This window comes from Liolophura sinensis, chromosome 11 (assembly GCF_032854445.1).
Source record: "Liolophura sinensis isolate JHLJ2023 chromosome 11, CUHK_Ljap_v2, whole genome shotgun sequence".
Lineage (NCBI taxonomy): Eukaryota > Metazoa > Mollusca > Polyplacophora > Chitonida > Chitonidae > Liolophura > Liolophura sinensis.
In genome coordinates, this window is record NC_088305.1 from 23,275,900 (window position 1) to 23,295,462 (window position 19,563).

General features: G+C 44.3%; 2 protein-coding genes across 2 annotated transcripts in view; both read right to left on the reverse strand.

Annotated features, from left to right (window-relative positions):
• LOC135478206 (ankyrin repeat and SOCS box protein 14-like) overlaps positions 1-1,826 on the reverse strand; it is a 3,919-nt gene extending 2,093 nt beyond the window's left edge. The window contains exons 1-2 of the mRNA XM_064758478.1: positions 1,719-1,826; positions 684-909 (exon numbers count right to left, since the gene is read on the reverse strand). Of these exons, the coding sequence (XP_064614548.1) occupies positions 684-909; positions 1,719-1,826 (334 nt within the window). The remainder of the gene's footprint in view (positions 1-683; positions 910-1,718) is intronic.
• Positions 1,827-16,927: 15,101 nt separating this feature from the next.
• On the reverse strand, positions 16,928-17,440 carry LOC135478207 (antigen LPMC-61-like). Its single transcript, XM_064758479.1, has one exon. It carries the CDS (start codon positions 17,438-17,440, stop codon positions 16,928-16,930), a length of 513 nt encoding a protein of 170 aa, XP_064614549.1.
• Between the last annotated feature and the right edge of the window lie 2,123 nt (positions 17,441-19,563).

A 19,563-nucleotide genomic window follows, 5' to 3' on the forward strand; every position in this document is an offset into this window, starting at 1 on the left:
GCCTAAAACAGCCCACACGTATGTCCGGATGGAATCATTCCAGCTGCGTGATTCCTTGGGATGTGTCGACAATGAACGACGCCCAAGCCTCCTCAGCGCCCTGCTCGATGTAGTCGACGTGGAGCGCTGTAGACTTTCTAGAGAACGACATCCTGGTCGGAACGAAGGGTCCCATCGGCAATGGGGCTGTAGCCCGATTCTCGTGATATAGAAATATGCCACTCCGAGGGCCGTGGATTCAACCCCCTGCCGCCTCCAGTATGTGTGCCGCAATCTACGCGGAATTCCCTACAAATCCTCTCATAGGCCCTCTCGTCGTAGGGGTTTTTGAATGGCACCCACGCTCTGTCTTGGGGCAGGGGGGCCTGGATCTCTTCCAAGATCCGGCCTAACTTGGTAATACACATGGAACGTGTACATGGCCCTTATTTCGTTGGTCCGGGGCGAGAAGATGGTCTTTTGCAGAGACGCCACAGCCCGTGGTTGCGCACCAGGACCGCGAAGTTCACTTGGTTCTGCCAGAATTGCATAGGATTGGTGTTCCAGGCCCGAACAATGATATTGCTGGTTATCTTTGGCAGCCGGTATACTTGGCCAATACATCTGTGAACTGGACCGGAAAGGCCTTCTTTTCATCGACGTAGATGTCAAAGCGCGTGAGCTGCTCTGCGTGGGTTGGATACTATGGAATGCCCCGGCTTTGTAAGTGGCCTCTCTATTGAACCTAAAAGCCTCGTTGTTCATCGTGGCTAAGATGTTCATTACATTGACTGGCATTCTAAAATGGGGCACAGCACACGGCTGCCTCATGCCCTTAACAACCTCGACGGCCGCCTTAAAACCGCCCTTTCGGCGAGATAACCATTCTACCCGGCCTGGGTGAATATCCCCTCCGGAGTGGGCTTCTTGCTTGATGGCAAAACATCTTGAAGTGCCAACGGGCTACTACAATGTCTGTAGCTGACAAGTGTATATTCCGCCCGCATTTGGTTTTCTTTGGAAATAATCAAGCTATGGGCCGCCTAGTCCTTACCCTCGCTAGAAATGCCATCATAACGCTCCTAGAACTTGCCCCCATCTTAGAGTTCTCCAACGGAATATGCCTATAGAGAGGGCTGTGGAAGGTGATAAGCCATCTAACTTGGTCTCGCAAAAGAAGCCTTTCGTGCATTAAGATGAACTGAGCACCATCAGAAACGTGGGAATAACCTCTGGTTTCAGTGGCGGTTCCACACTACTTTAGGCCATCGCCGTGACTGGTGAAGGGGATTAACTGCGGGAAGACGGTTTCATTTCCCAACCCACAGTACAAACCTTGCGCGCCGACTATATAACGCACTTGACCGTGGCGCTTTTAGATAATGACGGCAAGTATATGAATGTAGGGTACCTCAGTGCTACCCTAGAAATACAATGAGTATGGTGCACGCAGCGGTCCAGGTCTGCGTGCCTGTCTTTAAACGACTTGGCTGATGTGTCGGAGTTCGAACTTCAAGGCCAGCAAGGTAAAATCTACGCCTTCCAGTTTCAAAGTGGCAAGTACAGCCGCAAAGAGATTACGGGGGAAGGGGGGGGGGGGGGGGGCAAGCAGAACCTGCCACGTTTGCTTCCCGTGAAGATGTCTCATCCTCTGCAGAGCAAGAGCGCAGGTCGCCGTCTGAGGTGATTGAAGAACAAAAACTCTCATTAATTCGCCTTGAAGACCGCTTTGTTCTTACCAGAGCTCGCGACCACGATTGGTTGATAGATGTGAAGGTGACCCTGATGTCGGTCCAGACCACCTGGGCCGAGGTGAAAAAAGTTTTCAACTCCAGAGCCTCTTTCATGTCGTACGTACCAACCAGTGCCTGTCATATAGCTATGGAAGGAGGAGGTTACTTCACACTAACTGCGGCGCCGGGTTGTAGAGACCGTGCGTCTTAACGCGGCAAACCTATTTAATGACACACTACAAGAAACCCCTGGATCTATACTTATCTTCGACATCATACTTGGCACGGCCTCTCGTAGCACTACCAACTTGATTACCGGAGTGAAGCTAAAGTGACCTGCAGAGCGCGATGGAAAGGAGCTCAGAATTATGATCAAAATACAGGCCCAGGAGATACCAATCATCAAGAGCTCTCTCGAGGGTATACGAATCGGCATGGCGGAGACTTCAAATTTTGGGGTCATCTATTCCGGTATAAGACTTTGCCGCTTTCGTGTTAGTAGTCACGAGGACCATTTAGAGTTGTCCGACGTTATTGATTCGTAGGACGGACAATATGGGGACGACTGTACCCGACGATCACGGATGAAGACTCCTTACCGGCGATTACGGATGACCATCCCTTGGCCCCGACGATTATGGTTGAAAACCTCCCGACCGCGCCGCCGGAGAGCGTGGCGCACGCCCATCGTCTGCAGTATATCAGCGAAATACAGAATCAGCTTGAATCTGAGCGAGATCTCCGTCGGGCCTTGTACAAAAAGTACCGGCGCGGTGTCTTAGCTGCCGAGACTCTTGATTCGGCCATGCTCACGGCCGGTTTGGACTAGGTGTTGCAGGCGTGGGACTACTCTCAACAATAATTGCAGCCCTGCTGTCTTGGCCATGGAAGCTGCGGCCCTAGCTTGCGGTGTCTTAAATATCGCCGGAAAATTTGTTAGCCGCCGGCTTCACGCAAAGTCCAAGAAACATAACGATATACGGCTGCTGGATGAGGCCAAACTTAAAAGCATCCGTGCGCAGGTATCTAAGGCATTATCTGATGGTGTTTTTTGGACGTAGAGTTCAAGCAAGTCGTTCAGGAGCTCAAGAACTACTCTGATCTGAAGCAGGAGATACGCGCAAGGTCTCGTAAAGCATTTAACGCCGTAGAGATCGATGAAAGGACGAAAAAAACAGCTTATAGATCGCGGCCGAAAACTAGCTCGGCAAGAGCTGAAAAAAGCTATTTCCGAATGATGTTCTGGGGAGGGCCCCAAGGGAGGGTGCGGCCGAGGGTGGGCTAAAATGCTTATATCTTTCATGAAATGAGGCTGGGGTCCTCTATTTTCGTTCTGGGGAGGGCCCCCCAGGGAGGGTGCGCCAGAACCTATAGTGTGTATACTACCCCCAGAAGCAGGGAAGGGAATTGGGTGTTGGGAGCCTCTATTTGCCAACGGGTGGGTGCGCCAGAACCGGCGTTGTGTTTACTACTGGCGCTTATATCTTTTTACAAAATGAGGCTGGGAGCCTCTATTTGCCAAGGGGAGGGTGGTCCAGAACCTATACTCTGTATACTACTCTGTATACTCTGTATACTACTCTCTCTCTCTCTCTCTCTCTCTCTCTCTCTCTCTCTCTCTCTCTCTCTCTCTCTCTCGCTCTCTCTCTCTCTCTCTCTCTCTCTCTCTCTCTCTCTCTCATCTCTCTCTCTCTCTCTCTCTCTCTCTCTCTCTCTCGCTCTAACTGTGCTGTAATAACATCTCCCGTGCTGTAATAACATAGAATCGTGATCTATACTACTGCTTTTTAGCACGTAGTCTATAGGCATGGAAGATGAAGAAGAAGACAACAGATACTTCGCGACGTCAACAGTGACTCGTGGAAAGCGCAGCAGAGGGCGATCTATCAGTACTGACAGAGACCAGGGGAAGAGGGCAAACCCGTCAGGTGACACACGGGAGAGACAGGTGAAATCTTTAACGTAGGTGTGTCTGCACTGGGTAGCCCCCCTGTACTCAGCTTAAACCCTGTTAAGTTTGGTACTGCACTCCAGCAGGCAGTGGGTGTTGTGAAGAAGCTGCAGTGTCGAGACTTGCTCATCACGTGTAACAGTCATATTCAAGGGAAGAAATTGGCTAAAAGTAGATTCTATAATGGGGCGAGATGCTGTGTGCAGGGTTCAAACAAAAGCTTTCTCCAGAGGTGTAATATATAATATATTGGGGAGTTACTGAGAGTGAAGTCCTGGGGGCAATGAAAAGTTTCAAGTCTGTAAAAGTTGAACGTATGACAAAAGGCAGGGAGAAAGTCCCCACGTCATGTATGCTGCTATATTTGATGATGTTAATGTCCCTGATGAGGTGGCCTTGGGTTTTGAGCATTTCCAGGTTAAACAATATATTCCCCCCTGTTATTCGATGCTTCCGTTGCCAACGTTCTAATCCTGTAGCTCCCGAATACCGTGGTAATCTGAGGTGCCCTCGATGCAGTGAAAGGCGTGAGTACAAAGATTGCCCTAACAGAATTTCCCCTAAGGGCAGCATATCGGGGTTGCCCAAAACTTAAAGAGGTTAATAAAGCCCAGTTTATTAGAGTTACGGAAAAAGTGTCTATCGCTGAGGCACTCAAAAGTGTGAGAGCCCAGGAAAGTGAGGACATGAATTTTTCATAGGATCCTGATTTTGACGAATCCATTTAGGATATCCCAGGTGGTGAAGAGCATGCAAAATATATGTAGCTCACAGTGTAGATCACACCCCCACAGAGACAAGTGTCTAAAAAAGCTAAAAATAGAGCACAGAATACAAGGCTGTATAAGGATATCATTGTGTTTAAGAGGACTAAAGCCCATGCCCAGAGGATTATAACAAGGGCACAAAAGGAGCACTGGCGTATGTTCTGTTCCAACATAAATCGTAACACATCTATTAAGAATGTATGGCAGCAGGTAAGAGCCATAAACGGGAAGAAGAAATCTGTGTGTGAAGTACTGTGACTAATGGTGTTTTACACATTACGAATGTAGATAAATGTAATGTGCTAGCTGACAGCTTCTCATTTGTCTCCAGCTCTAGTAATTATAGCGAGGAGTTCATTACTCATAAGAAACAGGTGGAAGAGGGACAAAGTTTTAATAACATCATGTTTGACGATATGCCCATTAATGAAAATGTTTCCCTGATGGAGCTTTAGCAGGTATTTAGTAGCACCAAAGACTCCTCAACATGGGAAGATGGGATTAGCTACTCTATGGTTAAGCACCTCCCGAAAGCAGTCTCAGTGTGTTACTTTTGTTTTTTAACACCTTATGGGCAAATATGAAAATTCCGGTTTCATGGAAAAAGCTGTTGTCATCCCAGTGCCAAAGCCTGGCAAAGATCCATCTATTTTGTTTTTCAAAGTGGTTTTAGGAAAGGTAGAAGTACTACAGACCACGTCGTCTCCCTTGAAACATCCATTAAGAGGTCATTTGCGAGTAAAGAATGTAAACTGGTAGCCTTTCTCCATATCCGAAAGGCATATGATATGTTTTGGAGGTGTGGACTGTTAATTAAGATGAAGGGATTGGGTATTGAACGTAGGATGCTTGGTTGGGTGAAGGTCTTTCTCTCTAACCGCACAATGCAGGTTCGCACTGGTAACGACTTTTCACGGCCGGTTTCTGTTGAAAATGATACCCCACAAGGAAGCGTTTATCCCCAACACTGTTTAATATAGCCATCAACGATTTACCATCGGTCCTCAACCCAAACATAAAATGCTCCCTTTTTCCTGACGATAAGGCTATTGGTTTCAGTGCTAAGAATATAAACATAGCATATATATATATATATATATATATATATATATATATATATATATATATATATATATATATATTATATATATATATATATATATATAAAGCAGGCCTTGAATGAAAGAATGAAATTACCGGATGGAGGCAAACTGTGCGGATTTCGCTTTTCTCCAGCTATGTCCGAAGCAGTCTTGTTTACTAGAAGGCGGTTTAAGTTACTGGTATCACTTCTTATAGGGAACAGTGCAATTAATGTCTCTTCATCATTCAGATATCTCGGCGTTGTATTTGACAAGAGACTTACGTGGTCAAAACACATTGGAATGATTGTTAGAAAATGTCAAAAGGTTCTTAGCCTTATGCGGGTTATATCTGGGAAATCCTGGGGTGGAGGGGTGGGGGGTGGGGGGTGGGGGGGGAATAGATCCTGCCTTCTAATCTTGTATAGAGAAGATCTCGTATAGACTAATGTTGTGAAGCTTTTCACTCAGCTTGCTTTTCTCTTAAATGTAAATTGGATGCTGTCCAATGTGCTGCTTTCAGGATTTTTACTTAAGACCACCCTGTTAATGTTCTACAAGTGATATGTAATGAGTGGCCATTTGATCTTAGGAGATACATTCGCACTCTCAAATATTCTCTTGTGGTTGAAGACATCTCTTAATAACTAAGCGTCATCTGTTTTTAACACTTTTGAATATGATAGCATTTAAATGTTCATCAGACGTATAAGCCATTTAACCTCAGAGCACTGAACATTACTGAACGTTCGGGTGTAACATAAATTGCCTTAAAAAAATCTCTGTCCTTAACTTCCCACCTTGGCATTTGGTACCCTCCAAAATCTCATTGCATCTTCAAAGTGTAATTAAGAAATCTAATCCTGTAAATTTCACGAAATCCTTTGCAATGAGTTACGTCTGCGAAAATTTCGGACACTGCCTGAATATTTAAACGGATGCATCCAAATGTCCAGATAGTGGCAAAGTGGGGGCAGGCGTTTTGTATCCCAGACGTTAAGTATAATAAAAGCTCCCGGTTATCCCATTTCAGTTCAGTATTTACTGCCGAACTTTCAATTCCATCCCAGAGTTTCCTGTCGTTTGTTAACATTCCCATCACGTAGAACCGAATTTATGTTTCATAGATTACAAACAGGCAATATCCTATTAAATTCATATCTCCACAAGTTTAAAGTACGTGATTCGAGCCTGTGTCAGAGTTGTCTTGTTGAAGAAACTGTTGAACATTTTTTTGTTTAAATGCAACAGGTTTACTACCCAAAGAACGAAATTTTGCATGATTTCATTTTTGGTGTGTGTAGACCGGGTATTGAATCTGTGCATAAGACGGTAAGAAACGTGCAAAGCGTGTTTCAAGCGGTTGGAAACTACATTGTCATTTGCTATAGGTTTTAAATTTTTTTTGTGTGTTGTTCTGTCACAGGACCATAATTCCTCTCTGCATGCGTTTGCTTTAACCTACTTGTGCGTTTTGTTATGAGCTGTGATCCTGTTTAGATTTTCTTTTTTGACCCTGGATATATTGTTCCCGCAGCGTACGCTCTACCAACTGCGCTATCGAGGCTGGTGTCGTATAGCCGGAAGAAGCCCGTACGAGCTGAACTCATAGCGGCCGTTTTGGTGAGAGGCTCCCAGGTCATTGCGCCGCACTGACACGCTAGCCATCCTGGCTGCAGAGGTCTCAACTTTGCCATTGAAAGTGGCGTAAATGTGACTGGAATAAGTTGTTGAACTCAATATGTCCTCTGCTGAATATGATATTTTTCTAGCTGACCATGACAAAACTGCTATGTAATTCCTTGCATTAACAAAACCGATGAGTCCAATTCGTGATAATAATAATTAATTCTTCTTTAATATATTGTATTCCTGAATAAACTAGGATTCTGCTGGTGGACCAAGTATCCCCGAGGCCCACTACATGTTTGTACCTAACTCTACTTAAACCATCCTGCTATACTTTTAAAGCTTTCATATGAAAAATAAGATTGCCCATATAGGTAGACGTTGTACTATCGATAAGTCCGATCATTTTGCACTTCTACAGGTGCTCTGCTTAAATGAGCGGATATACTTTTCACTGCTTGTGCCAACAAATAAAAGCCAACCGTGCAAAACTGGAATTTAGACAAGACTTGTTAAATCTTTAAAAAGCTCTGTTATACATGTATATTGTAGTGTATATTATAGACCCACACGTCAGTCCAAACTAATTAGTCTAGTTATTTCCATGCCTACAATACATAGTTGCATATATATGCCTAAACCGTATGTAGGAAAGGAATTCAGCCCATCTCCTGACCACCACCCCCCGCAGATGGTTTAGCTTCCAGCATTTGCATTGGACCGGTATTCATTATCTTTGTATAAAATTTCAAAATTTTTAAAACATAGAGTGTTCAAGTACCTTAAATTTCATTTTTAATCTAACTTTCTAATTTTTGTGAAACAGTTAATTGTGCGGAAGTCGATAGAGGACATTTCGCTACCTCAATATTTGTAATGAAAGTCGAGGGCGCTCTCCCGCTACCTCACTGAGGAAAGGTCCTCTATCGGCTTCCGCAGCTGAGATAGCTGGCATCGGTTTTTGTAAACAACTTTCACAGGCTCTCAAGTTTACTAAGATGGTTTAAATTTTCATCATTTCAGTAAAACAGTTCTGCACCGACACCGTCGGTTACGAGCCCACCAATGAGATGAAAAATTCCTGTATTCTATTATCAGTTTCCTGATCTTTATACGTTTCAATCAGATACAAAGCATTCAACAGAGCGAAACTTATCTCTTCTGAATTGCGCAATAAAAACTCTATGAAGAAAATCCTGACGAGCCCTTTCAAAATGTGAGTATAAAACGCAACGCCCAGTTCGCGCTGAGCATTCTGCGTCAGTATCGTGTCTGGGTGAAGTATCTGTCGTACACTTTTGCTGCCTAATACATCAGCAACCATGAAGTCTTTCTGTATTCTCTCCGTGACGCTGGCCTTGCTGCTGCATGGTGTAGAATTGGTATCGTCCTATACTTTCCATGATTTGGAACACAGGATAGAAAAGATGGAGCAAACCTTGGCCACACGTAAGTGCGTAGGAGGTAGCTCACTAGCGTCATGGACATGGGTAGTTAGAAATATAAGCTTGATCCACTGGAGTTTCTGAAAACTCTATTCTAAAGGAAAAATTTACAATACTTCACAAAAGGTCCGTACTTACATCAGTATCAGTATTAATGTTACTGACCTCCTCATTTCCTCCTTTTTCAACGAGTTTGGTCTCTTAAATATTCTTGTTGTGAAACCAAGCTAGGACGGCGAATTAAGTTTGCACACAACTAATATTTAGAAAAAATTGACATGATTTTTGTGCACTTTCTACAAGCACTTGTATGCGCATAAAAGTGTAGCAACTATTTTAATCTGTTCTTGTTTACTTACAGATGAGGCAGAGCTAGCGAAGCCTGTGATCAAGTGTGAGTAAATTTCTGCGGATAATCAAAATATTGTTTAATGTATGTATGCTTGGTGTTTTACGTCGTACTTGGCAATGGTTTATGGTCAAAAATGACCATAAACATTTTCGATTTGATTTGATTTTTTGTAAGTGTTTGGTTTCTTCTTCTCCGTGAAACGCCAGTTTCCATTCAGATGAAAAGTAACTCAGCTAATCAGTGTGCACAGAATTTCTGCAATCTTTTAATTTAGAAATGGCAGTATCACTGGCTCACGAAATATGAGACAATGATTTGGAGACTAGAGGAACTTCAAACACTGAAATGACACATGCTGTGACGGGGACGCTTGGCGTCTTTTTTGTATGGGGGGAGGGGGTGTTCAAATAATTTACTCTATACCCTGAATTATTTGCTCATTTTTTCCAGCCTTTATGCCGTACCGTGTTAATACTTCACTTTAAATGTATTATGCTGAAGGAAACCGCGGTGAAAAATACCCCTTCTACGGCAGGGATTTGACATTTCCTGACCCTAAATTCTGGTTACAACCACTTTATGTGTCAATGGCTCTTCGTCCATCAGCGGCATTTGAAGCCATTTATACGCAACTGAACTAGCCACAGTCTTCTTTTTCACCTGGACCTTATCAAAGATTTATGAACAGACTATTAGGCAATAGAGCAACCTACGCATGGTCGTAGATTTCTCCTGGTTCCGCCCCGTTCCTTCCACGATAATGGTGGGCCGCCATCGTAAAACTGAAAATACTCTTGAGTACGGTATAAAAACTCCAATGAAATAAAAAAAGTATTATACCAGCGGTGGATATAAGCAGGTTAAAACGTTTTGAACTTACAAACTTTCTATGACTGCGCTGACAGTAATGAATGTCTTTCTTTCGGATTTTACATACTAGCTCCCGACATTGTTCTGGTCATGTATCAGTGGTTTCTGAATTTTTTTCTAACAGGTCCCAATGTCTCTTAGCATATGGTGCTGGCTAATTGCAATGTCCTATCCCATGTCCAGCCAGAAGTCTGTGTAAAGTTTTATATGGATAGCACAAAAGAGATGAACAAAAGATGGTTTTTGGCTCGCCCAGTTCATTCGCCTACATATACGTCCTCGCACATACATTGATGCAGCTTAAGTTAGAGAACAACGTGCTTTACACAGTTATCTTGCATATTATTGCACATTGTATTGCATATCATTTTTGTCATTTTCTATAGGTGAAAGTGGGCTACTAGGTCAGCAATTACTGCAATCCGGCAACCCAAGACTGCTTCAACGGAAGAGACGGCCCAGTTCAACTTGAATTTCCAAGAGGCACCGGCATTATCTGTGGGGCTCATCCACCTAGACTTGTATTATAATTACAACACACGAATTGCAACGACTGACACCATTGCAAATAACCATGATCCAGCTGCGTCTGGCATCCCATATTCCGCCTACGAAGCCACAGCCGATGAGGTATCCGTGACTTTCCACTGCTGGTCCTCATCTAAATGCTACCAGGCGGGCCGTTTCCTGGATGGCGTGTGGACCAGTTTTCCGATTAAAAGATATTACCTTTGAATCTGTTGTCTTTAAAATTTAATCCGTAATTTGAATACATTATAAGACCTTAATAAGACCGCTATATGTGCGTTACTGTAGCATTCTTGCGGATAGTCAGAAGCTTATCCCGCTGCCAGTTTATTTTGCACTTAATACCCTAAATCTGTTGTGTAAATGGCGTTTCGCCAGGCTGCTCATATGGATATTTTACGGCTAATATTAACAAACTGAACCTAACTTCTTACTTTGATATTTAGAGCTATTTCAAAGAAGTAAGTATACAAACAGAGACTTTCCTGTGCATACGACGAAACTATTGTTTACAACTTTGGTAATATCATCAATAACTAGGAAAAAGTTTTTTTGCTAGAAAAACTATATAAGACAAAGCAACGCAATATTATGCTTCTAAATAAAGTGTATGATCTAACAAACAACAATTTTATCGTTGTGTCTTCCTCTTAAGAATGTGTGATGAATCTCATTTGTCATACCGTCATAACACAGTGAGAGAGGTGCTATCATATCGACACCAAACTGGCCGATAACGTTGGGCTATCATGATTGAAGCTGAGTCTTCTCATTTGGACACTAAAGTAGCCGATGACGTTAGGCCATCAAGATTGAGGCAGCGTCTTCTCATTTGGACATTAAAGTAGACGATGACGTTAGGCCATCATGATTGAGACCGCGTCTTCTTATTTCGACACTAAAGTAGCCGATGACGTTGGGTCATCATGACTGAGGCTGCGTCTTCTCATTTCGACACTACAATGGCTGATAACGTTGGGCCATCACGACTTAGGCTGCGTCTTCTCATTTAGACACTAAAGTAGCCGATGACGTTGGGCCATCATGATTGAGGCAGCGCCTTCTAATTTGGACACTAAAGGACTAAAGTCTCTATATGGTCTCCCCGGCTCTAAATTTGTTTTCCCACGCTGTATATGGTTTTCCCGGCTCTATATGGTTTCCTCGGTTCTACATGGGTTTTCCGGCTAGACATGGTTTCCCCGGCTCTACATGGTTTTCCAGGCTGTACATGGTTTCCCGGTTGTATATGTTTTTTCCGGGTATAAATGGTTTACCGCGTCTCTATATGGTTTTCTCAAAGATCTATGGTGTACCTGGCTCTACATGGTTTTCCCGTCTCTACATGGTTTTCCGGGCTCTAAATGGTTTCCACGGCTCTACTTGGTTGTCCTGGCTCTAAAAGGTTTCCCTGAATCTACATGGTTTTCCCGGCTGTATTTGGTTTTCCCGGCTATACATCGCTTTCCTGTCTCTATATGGCTTCCCCAGTTCTATATTTGTTTTCCCCGGCTGTATATGGTTTTCCCAGCTCTACATGGTTTTCTCGGTTTTACATGGTTTTTCCGGGTAGACATGGTTTCCCTGGCTCTACATGGTTTTCAAGGCGCTACATAGTTTCCCGGTTCTATATGGTTTATCCGGCTCTAAATGGTTTCCCACGATTCTACATGATTTTCCCAAAGATGTATGGTCTCCCTGGCTCTACATGATTTTCCCGGCTCAACATGGTTTTCCGGGCTCTAAATGGTTTCCCCAGCTCTAAATGGTTGCTACGGCTGTACATGGTTTTCCTGGTTCTATATGGTTTTTCCGGTTCTACACGATTTTCCTGGCTCTATATGGTTTTATGGCCTCTCTGGCTGTACATGGTTTACCCACATCTACATGGTTTTTCCGGGCTCTAAATGGTTTCCTCGGCTCTAAATGGTTTTCCCGGCTCTATTTATTTATTTACTTATTTCATTGATAATTTAAGAGTATTTGACTTATACGAAGCAGACCAGCATTATAGTTGGAGGAAACCGGGCAGAGCCGGGTGGAAACCCACAACCATCTGCAGGTTTGTTTTTCACCTTCCCACGCTATTTGGTTTCATGGGTACGTCGGCAGCTTAATACGACACACTCGTATTAGGTTGTCTCAAAAGGCCAATATAGTTTCTCAAAAGGCCTATATAGTTTCGCCCGCCTAAGTATGGTTTCAGCAGAACGTACATAGTTTCTGTAGGCTCTGTCTCTGAGATGTGCACATGTTTCTCCCTATGTAAATGCTTAGTACTGATTTGCCAATGTGAATATGTTTGTTTTTTTTCAAGCTTTATATTGTTTCTGCGATTTGTACACAGTTTCTTTCTGTTTATTATTGTGTCCGTCATGTATGTAATTCAGTTTCTTTCGGTTTCTTTATTCTGGTCATGGTTTTCGTTGTATGTTCATCTTTTTCTTTATATCGTTCCTGCCGTCTATACACAGTCTTCACTGGTTCTATTATGTTTTCGCCGTGTGTATATGGTGCCTTTTGGTTTTATATTGTTCTGCCTTCTGTACGTGGTTTTGGACGAGTGTTTATGGTTTCCTTCGGTTTTATATTGTTTCCACCATGTGTACATGGTTTCCTTCAGCTCTTTGTTGTTTTCTCCCTGTGTATCTGGTTTGTCCCATCTCTGCCTGCGCCGCCTTTAATTTTTTTTCGCCTGCTTTATATAGTTTCCGCCCTGTGTGTATGGTTTCCTCCGGCTTCATTTTGTTCTCGGTGTATCTCTATATAGTTTCGGCCTTTTGTATGTGGTTTCCTCCCGCTATATATTGTTCCCGGCATATCTCTATATAGTTCCGCTTTGTGTTTATGGTTTCCCACGGCTATATCTTGATCCCGCCCTCGATACACGGTTTTCTCTGGCTGTGTACACATGTAGTTTCCACCTTGTGTTTATTTTTTTTTCTCCGGCTATATATTGTTTCCTCCAGCTGTATATTGCTGCCTATACACGGTATTCACTGGCTTCATATTGTTCCGCCGTGTGTACATAGCTTTTTCTGGCTCTGTATTATTTCCACCGTGCGAATATAGTGTTTCTTTGGCTCTATATTGTTTTCAAAGTGTTCCCGCGATTTTGTGTAGTTTGTATTGTATCCTTCGGCTCTTTAATATTTCTATCGTGTGTATATGGGTTTTTCCAATTCTATATTGTTTAATATGGTTTCCTTTGGCCATACTTTATTTCCGAAGAGTGTGTACGGTTTCCTCTCGCTCTGTATTGTTTCCGCGGTGAATGCTTTATTTCCGCCGGTACCATATTGTTCCAACGTTCTGTACATGGTTTATGCCGGCTCTAAGTAGTAGTAAATGTTGCAAACGAGTCGTATTGAGAGGTAGAGTTGAGGAGATGGAGATGTGTTGTTGAGTCTGCGCTCTGCGCGTGACGTCAGCCGCGTAACGTCACACGTTCCATGTCGCGTCAAATTGTCACGCCGGAGAACATCAGCTCCATGTCTCGCCAAAACTGACCAATGGGTGAGCTCCATTTTCGCGCCAAAATTGAGGTCACGCGCGAGACCAGCTCTGCTTCCCGCTCGATTATTTCGTTGAGGTCTGCGCTGCGTCGTCCAATAAGCGAGAAGGATGAGGGAACTGAATTTTGTTGACAAACGCATGTACACTGGATAATATATATCCGCTGTCTGGGATAGGTTCACTCACTACACACGGACACAAGGACGACGCCGGACTATGCATCGCACCGGCCTCCAGCCAGCTCGCCAGCAGCAACATCAACCGAGGGGGCGGCGGCGGAAACGGACGTGGGGTCGGAGAACGCTCACGTACCGAGACTCAGACCAAGTTGATACCGCTTTCCATGCATTGTACTATGGACCCGACGCTCCAGTGATTTACAGCACCGTTCAGCCCTTGCTCAAGGTAGTCCGGCAACATGGACACAAAGTGAGTCGGGCTCGTGTGTCGGCTTGGCTGGCTCAGCAGGACACGCACACGCTGCACCGTCCCGCTCGACGGCGCTACACTCGTAACCGAGTTGTGGTTGGGGGTATAGACAGTCAGTGGCAGGCGGACCTTGTCGACATGACAGCGTTTGCCACAGAGAACGACGACAACCGTTACCTACTTACCTGCATCGATGTCCTCTCCAAGTACGCTTGGGTGGTCCCACAGCGCTCCAAAACCGGTGTTCGTCTGATCGAGGCGTTTCAACGTATTTTCAAGACGGGACGTCAACCGTTGTACCTGCAAACGGACGAGGGCAAAGAGTTTCTGAACAGACCGTTCCAAGTATTTTTAAAGGACAACGGAGTGTTTTTCTTTCACACGTTTAACGAAACCAAAGCGTCCGTGGTAGAACGTTTTAACCGTACTTTGAAAGGACGCATATTTCACCGCTCACAACACTCGACGGTACCGGGACGCCTTACCGGTGATGTCCGTGCTTATAATCGAGCCTATCACGGGAGGATACGACGGGCCCCTATCGAAGTCACCACCCAGAACCAGAAAGAAGTTTTACAAGACCGATCTGCAACCGGTGACGGCCGCGGCAGACAAGTTTTATCAGGTGGAAACGATCTTATAAGACAAAGGAACGCAGTATTATGCTTCCAAATGAAGTGTATGCCCTAACAAACAACAACTTCATCGTTGTGTCTTCCTCTGAAGAATGTGTGACGAGTCTTATTTTTCACATCGCCATAACACAGTGAGAGGTGCTATCATGTCGACACCAAACTGGCCGATAACGTTGGGCCATTTTGATTAAGGCTGCGTCTTCTCATTTGGACACTAAAGTAGGCGATGACGTTAGGCCATCATGATTGAGGTCGCGTAATTTGGACACTAAAGTAGACGATGACGTTGGGTCATCATGATTGAGGCCGCGTCTTCTTATTTCGACACTAAAGTAGCCGATGACGTTGGGTCATCATGACTGAGGTTGCGTGTTTTCATTTGGACGCTGGCCGATTACGTTGGACCATCTTGATTGAGGCTGTGTCTTCTTATTTCGACACTAAAGTAGCCGATAACCTTGGGCCATCATGAATGAGGCTGCTCTACATATTTCCCCAGGCTGTATATGGTTTTCCCGGCTCTACATCGTTTCCTCGGTTCTACATGGTTTTCCCGGCTATACACGCCTTTCCAGTCTCTATATGGCTTTCCCGTCTCTATATGGCTTCCCCGGCTGTATTTTTGTTTTCCCCGGCTGTATATGGTTTTCCGGACCCTACATGGTTTCACGATTCTATATGGTTTTTTCGGCTAGACATGGCTTCCCCCAACTCTATATGGTTTTCTCAAAGATCTATGGTCTCCGTGGCTCTACATGGTTTTCCGGGCTCTAAATGGTTTCCCCGGCTCTAAATGGTTTCCCCGGGTTTACATGGTTTTCCTGGCTGTTTTTCGTTTTCCCAGCTCTACATGGCTTTTCTGTCTGTATATGGCTTCCCCGGGTCTATATTTGTTTTCTCCAGCTGTATATGGTTTCTCCGGCTCTACATGTTTTCCTCGGTTCTACATGATTTCTCCGGCTAGACATGGTTTCTCCGGCTCTACATGGTTTTCCAGGAGCTACATAGTTTCACAGTTCTATATGGTTTATCCGTCTCTAAATGGTTTCCCGACTCTATTTGTTTTTCCCTAAGATCTATGGTCTCCCTGGCTCTACATGGTTTTTCCGGCTCTACATGCTTTCCTCGGTTCTACATGGTTTTTCTATGTGCATGTGTGGATATGTTAAGAGAAGACCATATGTGCATGTATGGATATTTTAAGAAAAGGCCAAATATACATGTATGAATATGTTAAGAAAAGGCCATATGTATATGTGTGGATATGTTAAGAGAGGGCCATATGTACATGTGTGGATGGATATGTTAAGAGATGGCCATATGTACATGTATTTAACCTTTAAGCTGCATATCCTGTTCCTGCCTTATTACAATGGATAAAAGTGCTGATTAATCGATGTTTTGGCTGACTTAGTTATGAATTAATTGGTATGTTTTCGCTGCCAGAAATGCAGCATGAACACGATAAATAGACTAACAAGATACACAGTTACGGTATGAGAATGAAAGTGAAAATATCTGTTTTGTAGGAAAATGAAGTAAGAATAAATGCATTGTGCTTATGTAGAAGGACTAACCTCTGTAACCAATATATGTTATGAAAACACGTGCATGGTACGTTTTAGGAGCAAGAATGAAAGGGAATATATCCATATCAAATAAAACAAAAATTGGCAAAGGTTAGCTCACACCATAAATAAGCCACTTACATCTAAACTGAGTAAATCAAGTAAATCGTCTACTCGATGGTTTCCTCTTACCTGTACACGGCAGCCCAACCCGTGGTGAAGCCATCAGCACCCGACTTCATCCACTCCTACTGAGGCTCATTACTTTGCTCCACCTATCTACCTGGCTTCATCCACTCCTGTTGAGGTTCTGTGGTCTCCTCTACCTGTCTACTTAGTTTTATCCGTTCCTGCTGAGGTTTGGTGGTCTCTACCTGTCTACTTGGCATCATCCACTTTTGCGGAGGTTTGGTGGTCTCTACCTGTCTACCTGGCTTCATCCATTATTGTTGAGGTTCTGTGGCCTTCTCTACCAGTCTAACTGGCTTCATCCACTCCTGTTGAGGTTCTGTGGTCTCGTCTTCCTGTCTACCCGGCTTTATCCATTCCTGCTGAGGTTTGGTGGTCTCTACCTGTCTACTTGGCTTCATCCACTTCTGCTGAGATTTGGTGGTCTCTACCTGTCTACCCGGCTTCATCCATTCCTGCTGAAGTTTGGTGGTCTCTACCTGTCTACCTGGCTTCATCCACTCCTGTTGAGGTTCTGCGGTCTCCTCTTCCTGTCTACCTAGCATCATCCACTCCTGCTGAGGTTTGGTGGTCTCTACCTGTCTACCTGGCTTCATCCACCTCTGCTGTCTACTTGGCTTCATCCACTTCTGAGGAGGTTTGGTGGTCTGTACCTGTCTACCTGGCTTCATCCACTTCTGCTGAGGTTTGGTGGTCTCTACCTGTCTACATGGATTCATCCACTTCTGTTGAGGTTTGGTAGTCTCTACCTGTCTACCAGGCTTCATCCATTATTGTTGAGGTTCTGTGGTCTCCTCTACCAGTCTACCTCGCTCCATCCACTCCTGTTGAGGTTCTGTGTTCTCGTCTTCCTGTCTACCCGGCTTTATCCATTCCTGCTGAGGTTTGGTGGTCTCTACCTGTCTACCTGGCTTCATCCACATCTGCTGAGGTTGGTGGTCTCTACCTGTCTACCCGGCTTCATCCATTCCTGCTGAAGATTGGTGGTCTCTACCTGTCTACCTGGCTTCATCCACTCCTGTTGAGGGTCTGTGGTCTCCTCTTCCTGTCTACCTAGCATCATCCACCCCTGTTGAGGTTTGGTGGTCTCTACCTGTCTACTTGGCTTCATCCACTTCTGCTGTCTACTTCGCTTCATCCACTTCTGAGGAGGTTTGGTGGTCTGTACCTGTCTACCTGGCTTCATCCACTTCTGTTGAGGTTTGGTAGTCTCTACCTGTCTACCTGGCTTCATCCAATCCTGCTGAGGTTTGGTGCTCTCTACCTGTCTGCTTTGCTTCATCGACTTCTGTTGAGGTTTGGTGGTCTCTACCTGTCTACGTGGCCATCCACATCTGCTGAGGTTTGGTGGTCTTTACGTGTGTACCTGGCTTCATCCACTTCTCTTGAGGTTCTGTGGTCTCCTCTTTCTGTCTACCAGGTTTCATCCATTCCTGCTGAGGTTTGGTGGTCTCTACCAGTCTACCTGGACATACACATCTTCTGAGGTTTGGTGGTCTTTACCTGTCTACCTGGCTTTATCCACTTCTGCTGAGGTTTAGTAGTCTCTACCTTTCTACCTGGCTTCATCCATTCCTGCTGAGGTTTGGTTGTCTATGCCTGTCTACCTGGCTTCATCCACTCCTGCTGAGGCTCATTACTCTCCTCTACCTATCTATCCGGCTTCATCCGCTCCAGTTGAGGTTCTGTGGCCTTCTCTTCGTATCTACCTGGCTTCATCCACTTCTGTCGAGGTTCTGCGGTGTCCTCTTCCTGTCTACCTGGTTTCATCCACTTCTGCTGAGGTTTGTTGGCCTCTACCTGTCTACCTCGTCATCCATCTCAGCTGAGGTCCTGTGGTCTCCTCTTCCTGTCTACCTGGCTTTATCCACTTCTGCTGAGGTTTGGTGGCCTCTACCTGTCTACCTGGTTTTATTCACTTCTGCTGAGGTTTGGTGGCCTCTACTTGTCTACCTGGCTTCATCCATTTCTGCTCAGTAATTTCTTTTTCCTGACTCTCTCCACTCTTGGTGAGCCTTGATGGTTTCCTCTTCCCTGTCTTATCCACACCTGGAGAAGCTCTGTTGTTTCTATCTTGGCAGACAGCTGATTCAGTGAGAAACTCACTCAGGGTAGAAAGACGTCAACTGATTTAGTGTGAAACCCACTCAGGGTGGATACATTTCAGCTGATTCAATGTAAAAACCATTCACGGTTGTAACACTTAAATTGATTCGGTGTTTAACACACTTACGATAGACACATTTGAACTGAATCAGTGTGAAACTAACTCAGAGTTAATAAGCTTCAACTGATTCAGCACGATACCCACTCATGGTAGATACGCTTCAACCGATTAACAGGTCACTTTACTTTGTGTAATTCAGTTTTAAGAAATCTTCATGTTTGAAACATCTTTTCTCATAATCCTGATAACGTGGGATCAATCGTATACTATTTTTTAAAATTAAATATGATAGAAATCATTCCATTATTTATGTGAAATTAACGAAAGCAGTCAGTTATTAATGAGAAATGCAACATGCCGGATGTACACATTTCACCTAATAGTCAACTCCCATTAAACTGGAGTTTCTAGAAAGTGAAAGTAAGCTATATCTCAGAGGGGCAAGTTTAATCCCAGTGGAAGTTACGTACGAGGTGAGTTTCACTTGGGCTATCACTGGCTTAGATCTTTTAAAGAGCCGACTCCCTGCATTTGGCAGGTACTTGACCATTGAGGTTGTGGGTTTAAATCCAGCTCTGGCTGGCTCAGTTGAGGCTTTTACTCGGTGATACACCAGCACCCCCCACACATAAACCTAACTGCTGTCAGAGAAATGATTTTTTTTGTATGGTATATATATTTTTTTGTTTTTTGAACAGCAATCAAAAAAAAAAGTGCACGCAC